The sequence below is a fragment of the Labrus bergylta genome, chromosome 14, assembly GCF_963930695.1.
Source record: "Labrus bergylta chromosome 14, fLabBer1.1, whole genome shotgun sequence".
Taxonomy (NCBI): Eukaryota; Metazoa; Chordata; class Actinopteri; order Labriformes; family Labridae; genus Labrus; species Labrus bergylta.
Genome location: NC_089208.1, coordinates 12,052,768 through 12,063,870, shown reverse-complemented (window position 1 = coordinate 12,063,870; position 11,103 = coordinate 12,052,768). Strand labels below are relative to the sequence as shown.

Below are 11,103 nucleotides of genomic sequence, written 5' to 3'. Positions count from 1 at the left end.
AATTTGTTTTGATGAAACTATCGATAATATAATAGCAGTAATAGTTCTGTAAAAGCATAAAATGCCACTGAAAGAAAGGTCTGGGGAACAGCAAAGTATAAGGGCTAAGTTCATGGCTATTTTAGCCACCAATATTACATGGGAATTATTTTATTCTATTTAGACTTACAGGTTGACTGACTGACCGACTGACTGACATTGCATGAATGTCTTTTAGGGGGTAAACTTCACTATCAAGTACAGTTTATCGGTTTTCCATTAAGTTCTTGGTTTAACCTTAAGCCTAAAAGTGACCCAATCGCAGATGCTATTTGATCAAAAGCAGCATATGCTTCTGAGAAACATCCACAGGTATAGCAGTGTTCAGCAGTGTTGGAGAATAGTCTGGTCATTGTGTGGAGACACTTTGAGCTTCTGTCTTTTTGATTTAATCAAAGCGGCAATCGCAGGCATTGAAAAAGGAAGCCAATGTGCTAGTGAAAAATCTCCAAATCTTCCCTTTGGTGACTAATGGGTTTGAAATGAACTATGGTGTGCTTTGGTTTGGTGTGAATACAAAAACTAACTCTGGTGCAGACCAGAGAACCAAACTTTGGTCCACTTGAAAACAGGGGTCCTCACACTTCCAGATGCACCAGAGTTTTGATCTCCGTAGATGAGAATGCAATCCAAATCAAACAAGGGAAGTTAACAAAAAAGCAATGCATTGTGGGTTGAATTTGACCAGATTTTTCAGAATAAACAGCAAATGTCAAATAGGCTTGCCAAGCGTGCAGTCCTTCCTGCAGGTGAATGTCCGCATGCTTGTGTACCATGGCCTGTACTTAATGTGGTTACACATTGCTCTAGTCTAGTAAATATGCCAGTTTTTCCTGGCACAGTCCAACCAACATGTAAATTCATCTCAATTCATTTAGCTCTAAATACTGCCAAACTGAGCCATGCTACAGGAGGCCTGTTTTCCACTGTCCTGCTGTTTAGTTTGGGGTAATATTGCTGCATTAGGCCAGATGGCAGTAACCACTGACAGGAACTACAGCCCCAACTAGTGGTGGGTGGACATGGTACACAACATTTGACAGGCTTTTGACGAAGTGCAGTGTGAAAGCAAACCGAACCAAATGGAAAATGCAACAGTGTTGCAACTTCACCCCTGAATTGCGCCAAGTCTGGTGAGCTTCAAATCTGAACGGGACCTTAGACTATACGTCTATGTTATACAGTCTGTGCTTAAAACATGACTCTTTTTGCAGAGTATTTATGGCAATGAAATATTGTGTGATTTACCAACTCGTGTTTGCCAAGAGTCACAAGATGGATGTGTAAAAAACACAGGTGTTATAACGTTTACAAGTCTCTCTTATTGTGTCCCACTGAGTCTCAGTGTGACTCTGCAAGCTTGCACAACACGACTGTGCTTAAAGATGTCAGTATGTCTTCAGGGAAAGTGTCTTTAATGAATTTATTCTGTAACTGAAACCAAAAGTTATTTGTGCTACTGAACTGTTTTTTTGAGAGCACCTATGGGGCTGTGCTTTAGAACTCTAACAGACAATCTAAAAGAGACATACTCACGCGAAGCACTTTGTAACATTACTTTAAAAATGTGTTTTATAACAAACTATTATTATTATTATTTGTATTATTAATTTATAAAATGTCAGTGGAGTTGGTCATTTATTCCAACACAGAAGCATCCACATGACAAAGAAAAGTCATGATTCCAGTCCAGACTTCCAGCCCTTCAGTGTGTCATTGAACGTGAGTCAAAATCCAAAAACTCACTGATGTAGTGGCCAATGCTCAGCACCAGAGGTCAGACCTGAGCTGTGCATTAAAACCAAAGACTCACAAGCTTCTGCTCGATTACTAACCAAAGAACTCTTGTCACATTCAAAGTGCGCCTGTGTTTTGCTCACGCAGAGGTATTTATTTGATCCGTGTTGGATACAGATTTGAAGTCTAGATCCTGATTGTACAAATCTGTTGTAACTGAAGAAACTAAAACAGAGATAACCCTAAATAAAACTAGTATACCAACAGACATTCATCGTTTGCTGATATTGTGGCAATGAAGACACAAGCAGTACAACCTTTGTGATTTTTTGCTGGCTTGGAATTACATAACATGTCTTTCATAATAGGAGAGTTTTTTCCAAGATTCTTTGATATGATTTATCAAGTAAATTTCATGTCATTTTGTAGCATGTGTCATTAAATGTCTTATAACCCTTGTTTCATACAGTAATGTGTCTCATATGGATAATATTATTTCATGAGTGAAGTGAAGACTTCTGATCTACACTGTACAAAGTCAGACTAGTTTTACATAATGATTTTGGTGGACTGAGCCACAGCTCGATAATAATTAGTGATTGTTGAGCCTCACATTGCAGCAGTAGAAAGGCCTGCAGGTTATCAGGGTCAGGTGGAGTTAAGTGATAGCTGTAGAGGACATTACTAATGAGGGGAAGGCAGAGGACAATATGTGTGTCCTACATCACTACTGTCATTATGTAAAGCTGCAGTGGTTGTAGATACACGTTTCTCTGAAAAGAACCAAGCAAAATACAAGTTCACATGAAATCTATTAAAGATATCACATTCTCCTTTGTTTTATCCTGTTAGAAGTGATAAATCCTTCTCCAAGTAGTAGTATTACGTCTGGGAATAGTTCCTAGGTCATAGTTGCATACTTACTTTCCAGATAAGTAATAGCAAATATAATAGCCAATTGAGCTTGAATTCCTTAGTTCGTTTTGGGTGGGCCTAATACCCAGCAGCAGAAAATATATCTGTAGTATAGTTTTGTTTTTTACTGTACCACCAAAAGTGCTGACTACATGTATTCATCAGTTACTTTAGGGCAATAGTATACAGCATTTAATCCTGTTATGAGCCATTCTTTAATGGTATGGCATTTTATCTGGCTAATGCAATTTTAATATTATTACGTATCATGTTTTGAATGCAGGACTTTTACTTTTAATACTGTACCTCTACAACATGTAGTATTACTGTTCAATTAGATATCTGTATCTTTTTTCCACCACTTACATTACATGTATGTGAAGTTATAAAGCCTGTCTTATTTAATTATCTCACCAAACATAACCTGGATAACTGCAGCCAGAGCTTTATGTGTTCATTTGGGGTTTTTTTCAGAGGAAGACATTTCCCTCTTCATTCTGATCTGAAACTATCAAGCATTATGGAGTCTATACCTTTTTCCTCTCGTAGGGTTGATTCAATTACCTGCCCGTTCTCTGATTGCCTCTAATATTCACGCAGGTATGGACTCAATTTATTGAGATAGAGCAAGGTGCTACAGGTCTAAAGAGAGAGCTAAACCTGAATTAGGGATAATTTGCATTTGTATCAGGTGTAACAAGAGAATCCCAGTTTGTGTTTGTCTATGACACATCCAATTCTCTGTCCATATAGACACTACTATTGACCACAACATTGACCCTTTAAAACAACAAAAAGTTTGAATGTATAAACTTCATCAAGTAGATTTAAACTTAGGTGTATGCAAATGTTCAACCAGAAATTACTTTTATATTGTAAAAAATAAACATAGCCTATCCTTTGAATAGGCTATCTGTTATCTGTAGGCCAGCCCGAGTCCAAGTGTCCTGAGGACGATAAGCTACTTCCATAGGCTCATTTTTCCTATCTAAAATTCATCTGAACTTGTGTTTCTTTACAGTGTAAGACAAAAAAAGGTGTGCCAAGGGTGAGTCTTAGCCAAGCCTGATTTGCATAATCTTCCCGAGACTTCAGACAGTGGTGGAAATGCTGACAGGTCTATGAACTAAAAGACATATTATAAAATATAAATCAACATACCTGCTAATTCATTAGCTAAAGGCAGCAGATAATGTTAGAACAGCCACTTCTTAACTAACTTTACAATTAGCTAAAAATGTACCCCATCACTGTGTTCTGACCAGCTCCTCGAGCCCATAACAATCAAGGGAGGTCCACACAGTGAACTTGCTTTTCAGTTTATAATTTTAATCACAAACAAACTTAAAACCATGGCAGAAGGTTTTCTGTCTTGGCTGCCCAGAAGGAGAGAGAGAAAGAAAGCTGTGAAAGCCTGGTTTTATGCCCGTCCACTAAGATTAAGCGAGCATTAGCCAAACCATGACCAACCACCAGAGGAAGCCAAAGCTCTGAAACAGAAAAGAACAACAGTAACGAGCAAAACACAAATGGCCAGGTCCGTCACAGCTGTTTTAATGTATAACCAGCATAACCATATGATAAGCTAATGTTAGTATCCAGTATCTTTCTGGTTATGGTAAATAGCAGCTTCGTAGGGGCTGAATGCTAACATAGCTGTAGTGCAGGGTTTCCCAAACTTTTCAGCTTGCAAGCCCCAAAATAAGAGTGCCAGAGAATGGGGACCCCCTCTGTCCCTGAAGGTGGTTAGCCTATAGTCTATAAGGTAGAGCACAGCCATGCCCAGGCCAATCCAAACACTGGTAACACAGCAGAACAATTAATGAGAATACAAAAGCCTTAAAACCATAAACTAATTTTATAAAGTTATTTATTCAAAGAAAGGCTAGCAGCAGAATACAAGTTATTTCCATGTATAGCACTTTAGCACTAGCACAGTGGACATACAAACTTAATAAATATACACAGGTGTGGGCATCTTTATGTATAAAGAGTAGCAGACACCTACATTGTTGTTGTCATGTGCAAACTTACAGTTTTAATGTTTGTTACACATTAGTTTACTTTTTATGTAACTTAAGGAAATGGTTTATGTTGGTTTTTGTATTGGGGTTTTTTTACACAAAAATATACAATTTTACATGATTACTTTTTAATTGTTTTTAAGGAAATACTTACATTGTTTTAGATTATTAAGATCATCTATTGGATCAGAAAAGGTGAATATTTTATCCATTTAATTTTAAGTAACACATAGCCTTGATAAGAGAACTTGTATTTCCATTGCAATGATAAGTCAAGTGAATGAAATTAATGCAACTACACACTGAAGCAGTAAATTAATAATTACAAACAAACCAAGAAACTCAAATTCTAATGAGTCTGAATCTGAATCACATCTGAATTTTTCAAGCCAACAATCCGAACATGTCTTTCCATTATTCATCACAGAACTCCTCCTGTTAAAGCTTAAACATCACCCTAACCCTAACCCTAACCCTTACCCTATTTAAAAAACAAACATCACCCTAACCCTCAAACATCACCCTAACCCTAACCCTAGGTTTTAAAATATTTATTTATTTATTGGAACTGAAGGTTTATTTTTTGTTAGTGTGGCCTTTTTGTTTTTGTGATTGGCCGATCACACACTTTTGTTTGTTAGTGTGGCCTTTTTGTTTTTGTTTAAACAAAAAGGCCACACGTAAAATCCGGTGTATAAGACGCACCCTGTTTTTAAGGTCTCTTTGAGAGAAAAAACAAACTTTAAACTGTTTTCCTGCGTGATGATTTATATTGTGTTCAGCGATGTCTACAACGTGCAGTTTCTGTACAGCTGTGTCGCTCTTTAGTTCTGTCTGTTTTCACTTTCGGGAGTTTGCGCTCCTACTAGTTACAGTACGGTAGTTCAGCTCTCAGCCTGCAGGGAAAGTTGAGAGGTACAGACTCCTAACTTGCAAGTCGCGCTGCCTGACTCCGCTGGTCACTCTTTAACTTTAATATAGGACTCTTTAAATCAAAAGAGGACTCCACAAGGTTTATTTACGGAACAATATACCACTGTTTCTGTAAATGCATGATTATGACCTCGTGACGGAGAAAAGATGTGAAAAAAGTTGCGCAGCCAGACTGGTCTGTGTCGCCGTCTTTCCCAGCACAGCGTGCACTCAGCTTTCAATACACAATGAATGGGGATGGGTCACGGCAGGTCGCAGTTAGTGGCTGCTGCACCCGCGGTAATGACGGCGCGTGTTTCAGTATTTTGTATATAGGTGCTGTGGCTAGCACTGTCAGCTCACAGCAAGAAGGTTTTTAAAAAAACCTAAAAAAGTATATTTAAAAAAAAACAAAACTGTTCACTCTCGCAATTCAGAATTAACCGGCATCATTTTAACTTTAGTTCATCATGCAAACCAAATAATGGATTATCTTGATATAGGGTATAGACGCAGCCAACTTTTAAGACGAAAAAATAGGTATTAAAAGTGCGTCTTATATACCGGATTTATTTCCTGCGTGACGATTTATTTTTGTAAAAATTATGGCAATTCAAAATGTATTTACATATTTACTACATCAATTCATATATATTACATATTAACAAATTACTATCATATATACATCTATGGGCAATTTAGAGTCCCCAATTAACCTAACGTGCCTGTATTTGGTTGTGGGAGGAACCATGTCCATGTGACCATGTCCCTGGTCATCTTCCAGCCAAAGTTGCAACGGAGCCGCCCCTCACCTAATCCTGAGAATAAATCATTCAGCAAATTCAGTATTAAGGTATTTCTTAGCCACCTTTTTAAACTGTTATCAGTGTTATCTAAATATATATATATTTTAAAACATGAGATGGTATATTGCTCTTACGTGTCTTTTGTAAAACAGGATGTAGGCGCTTCCTTTCCGCTTTTTGCACACATAGGCACCACTGGTTTTGGTGACCCTTACATCGTCATAGGTGAACCAGCGGTCTGGATTCTCCACATTCACATCTGGGTCCACCCCGTCACTGGTGTAGTGTCCTAACAGATTACACATCATTGTTACTTGGGCTGTCAAAAGATTCAACTGCAGATATGAGGGTAAATTGACAACAGTGATAAACAAAAATTGGTAGAAGCAGAATATTGTGGCTGCTATCCAAGATTTTTGCTTATATTGTATGTGTTTAAAGGGAAAAATTATGAATTATCTCTCCTCTTCCTGCATTTTTGCCAATGTGGTTGATAATGCTAACCAGGCTGTAGACGCAAGCATCCTGAAAAGGTTAGTTAAAGTTAGTTCACACAGTCTGCACACTGACTTATATCACTACTCTGAATAATTTGTTACAGGCTTGTTATTTAGTTTTTACTCACCTGTTTTGTTGAAACCACCAGATCTTTGTTGAGGTGGATGGGTTGACAGGCCTTTTTCAGCGTGTAAAATGAAGTATACCTGAAGCGTTTCATGTGCAGGACCAGCACTCTTATAGAAAGAAAGAAAGACAGATATATCTAAGGACCAGGTGATGTAACTTTGTTTAAAACTTAAGTTTGAAGTCAAATTTTGTGTGTAGTTCGTTCTGAATTCATAGAATGCATTTTTATGTAAAATCCCTGAATATATACACTTGGTTTTTGATAATAAATTTTTAAGTATGATAGGGGAGCTTACTCAGCTCTTCAGACTATCCATTGGCTGAGCTCAGCAGCAAGCCAACAAGCAACATACGAATACAGTTAACCCATTTATAACACATTTTAAATGTGATGCAATAATATTCAAGGTACTGCAGAGCTGTTCAATTAATGTATATATTTTTTAATTCTCTATTCAACCAGTTGGTCAAGCTAGCTAGTATTGCTCAGACTGCAAATTTGTGATTGAAATAATGGTTTGAAGCATAGAGGACATATGTTAGTGTGTTTCAAATGGAATACTTAACATCCGGTTAGTATGCCGTATTGTTTGAGTATGACACAAGTATTAGGTTAGTGGGGACACAGTTTTAGACACAGTCTTAGTCTTTAAGGTCAGTGGACCCTACTTTGATACAACTTGGTTAACCAATGTTAAAGTACTTACTACTGTAAGATTGTGACTATTTTTGATGGACTTTGTTAATTACCTTGGCAGGGTGGCGAATGAAGAGCGCTGGCCTGATAAGATGGAACCGCCCTCGCATCTATACTCCAAATCTGTTTCCTGTAAAACAGCAAAGAAAAAACGTGTTTTCAGTTTGTACTGGATTTAAAAAAAATACTTATACAAGTCACAACGATATCATTGAAATGTGGAATTTAAATTCTAGTTCACATTGAACCTAATGGGGTGCAGGTTTCCTAGTGGTTAGTGAGTGAACCCCATGTATGAAGGCTATAGTAGTCTGAGCTGGTGGTCCACGTTTCGAATCTGACCTGCATGTCACCCCCCACTCTCTTTCTCTCTCCCTGATTTCTCTCTCTATCAACTGTCCTAGCTCTAATTAAAGGCATAAAACACCCAAAAATGTACCTTTACATTTTTTTTAAAGTTCTAATGTGTATTATAAAGCTATATGTGTGTTGGGTCATGCAGTGACATGTTGTGCTTTGACATGTTGTGTAGTAGTGTCATATTGTATGAATTAGGAGAAGTATATAAATACCTTAAGGTAGCTCATCAGCAACTCATCGACTGTCCCACATCCAGGGATCAGGTCAAGGGACAGGTTGGTGAACACTTCCTGTCTGTTTGATCCTGCAGCACATCTGCAAAATAAAAGCACAATGAGTTAAAATAGAACAACAGACTTTATACCAGGACATAATGTGGAGCTCTCTGTTGACCTTAAATTATAAAATATCAGTTCAGCATAACCCCATAACATACGTTCTACTATCTTCATGGCCTGATACCTGTGCTAGTTTCATGTTCGGAGGTTGTTGTTTTTTTTAAACGGGGGAACTGTCTCTTAAAGACAATACACCCCGTGTGGTCTGTATCTGTGAAGTCGTACCTTCTGCAGATCCTGGTGTTCTCCATCTTGAACATCATTTGCCTTTCCACTGGACAAGTGTAGGTTTTGTCCATGCTGGCTGCCATCATGTGCAGCAGTGGAGCCAAATCAATAATTTGTTGAAAAATGGAGGTCAGGAACTCATGTGCGTCCTGCAGATACCCAAACACAATCAAACAGAGGAGTTAGTACAGAGCAGAAACTGCCAGTTAATTAATGAAACAACGTAAAATAAACCCAGTTTACATACTTTCTGGTTGAAATCTTTGAACTCTGGAGCGTGGACCGATACTGCTCCTTTGAAGGCGGAGAGGAGTGGGATCTTCTGGCGAAGGTCTGGGGAAGTGTATGCCTTCTTTACTCGAAGAAATGATCTGAAAAAGGAGAGGAAAAGCTTAAGAGGCACTGTATTGTATTTGCATTTAAAATATTAAGGAAGTGAATGTACAACTTAGGTTAACAATGATTGGTTGTATGTGATGGCTGCTGTACCTTAGAAGTGCTGCCTCTGGGATTGAACCCCAAACCTGCTCCTGGCAGCTGATCGTGTTGACAAAGTCCTCGAGTGTCAGCAAACTTTGCAGGCAGGAGTTCATGTAACAGTTCTGAGCTGGGTTTGGGAGCCTGACAAACAAACAGAAGAAAAAAAACATGTCTGTATTGTCAGAACTTAAATATAACTTTAATAGATTCATGTTCCTTCAAACTTGTTTCTTGTGTGAACATGTGTAGATGTACTTACCCAAGACACTGGAAGTGGTCATGTCTAAGGAACTTGGTGATCATGGCAGAAGGGGCTTCTTCGATGTGCGTTTTCATGGCTTGTATAATTTTTTTACCCTCATCTGTTTTTTTCCCCTTCTTTTCTTCGGAGGTTTTGATCTCCATCGTCACCTCCTGGTGTGGAGTGGCCGGGCAGGACTTTTCAGGCGTAACGTCCACTTGAATTGGGGGGACCTTATTTCTTTTTAGTTGGAAAAAGGGCTGTTTAGGGGTGATGTCGTTTTGAATTGGGTGAACCTGATTAGTCTTCTGTCGGAAAATACGCTTCTGAGGGGTAACGTCTTTTCGAATTTGGGGAACCTGATTAGTTTTCTGTTGCAAAATGCGGTAATGTTACAGTAGCCTACTAAAAATCGGTCTTGGTCTCACCTTTTGAAGGTCTCGCCTCAGAATCGAAAGCATTTTAACTCTGCCTTGTCTCGGTCTCAGACTGACTGATAGACTATTTGTCCACGTCATTACTCTGATTAGAAGGAAAACACCCCTAAGAAAAACTTCAATTCATATCCAATACATGCTACAGTCGAAATGAGTGACACACACAAATGGATTTTTCAGCGATATTTATATTCTTGTTTTTTTTCTTGGTCATTTTTTCGTTTTAACTTTTGCAATGTGCTCTATATCTATTTCTTCACTAAATAAATAAATAATAAATTAAGAATATGATTAGCTGATGTATAAGTATTGTTGATGATGACTTGTTGTACAGTCCTAATTTGCTTATCAACTCTGAAAGAGGGCCAACCTATCATCTTCTGCAGTCCCACTATTACTGTGAGTAAGGAAGGAGGTGAGGTCAGAGAAAGAAAAGTGAAGACCATGTCTGTCCTTCTACCTCTAATGATCCCATAATAAAATAATTTCATCACCTAGAGTAGCAGTGCCTCAGTTGTTCGAGTCTGTCGTCTCTTAACCAGAAGGTCACATGTCCGATGTGTCCTTGGGCAAGACACTTAGTTGCCAAGTTGCTGGCGTACGAATGGCTTAGTTTATACTGATGGACACTTTACATAGCAACCTCTGCCATTAGTGTGTGAATGAGTGGGTGTGACATGCTTTGTAATAGCACGTTGAGGGTTGCCAGAGGACAACTGCTCCCATGTGCTGGTAGAAAAGCTAATAAACTTACGTAGAGACTTAAAGCCATCTCCTGAAAGTCTCGCTTTAATATCCGAGAACTATTGCGTGTTTAGTGCTTACCTCGTGATCTGAAACTTTGCCAATATTGGGCATCCAGCATTGTAAGACCATAGGTGAGTTAAACTCTTTAGGTCAATTTTAAGCGAGTTCTAAAGAGTTCTTTAGAGATAACAGATGGCTAGATGATAAATGAAAACGCTCTTGTTGTAGTCAGCAGACAATCTTCAGTTTAAATTGTAACAGTAACACTAATCACAGTAAGAAGAATAGTACCTTGTAGGCCATGATCGCCACCCCCTCTGTTAAGGGCCCTGAGGTACAGAGGCATGCCGCCTTGTACCTGAAACATTCTTTCTATCAGTTCCTCAACCATCATCTGTCTGCAGTTTGGCTGAAGACATCAGAAGGCCGCTCAGCAGAGGTCTATACAACCTGACACACAAAGAGACAAACACAAACAAAAAATAGAAATATGTAAGCAATTACAGTGTACTGCA

General features: G+C 38.5%; 1 protein-coding gene across 1 annotated transcript; it reads right to left on the bottom strand.

Moving 5' to 3' along the window:
* Positions 1-4,005: 4,005 nt before the first annotated feature.
* LOC136182431 (ubiquitin carboxyl-terminal hydrolase 37-like) lies at positions 4,006-10,891 on the bottom strand. Its single transcript, XM_065963150.1, has 10 exons — positions 10,880-10,891; positions 9,423-9,775; positions 9,208-9,304; positions 8,931-9,074; positions 8,681-8,832; positions 8,330-8,432; positions 7,811-7,887; positions 7,059-7,167; positions 6,568-6,722; positions 4,006-6,445 (listed from the first exon to the last, which is right to left on the bottom strand). The coding sequence occupies exons 1-9, from the start codon at positions 10,889-10,891 to the stop codon at positions 6,687-6,689; spliced, it is 1,083 nt and encodes a 360-aa protein (XP_065819222.1). The 3' UTR covers positions 4,006-6,445; positions 6,568-6,686.
* Positions 10,892-11,103: the final 212 nt, after the last annotated feature.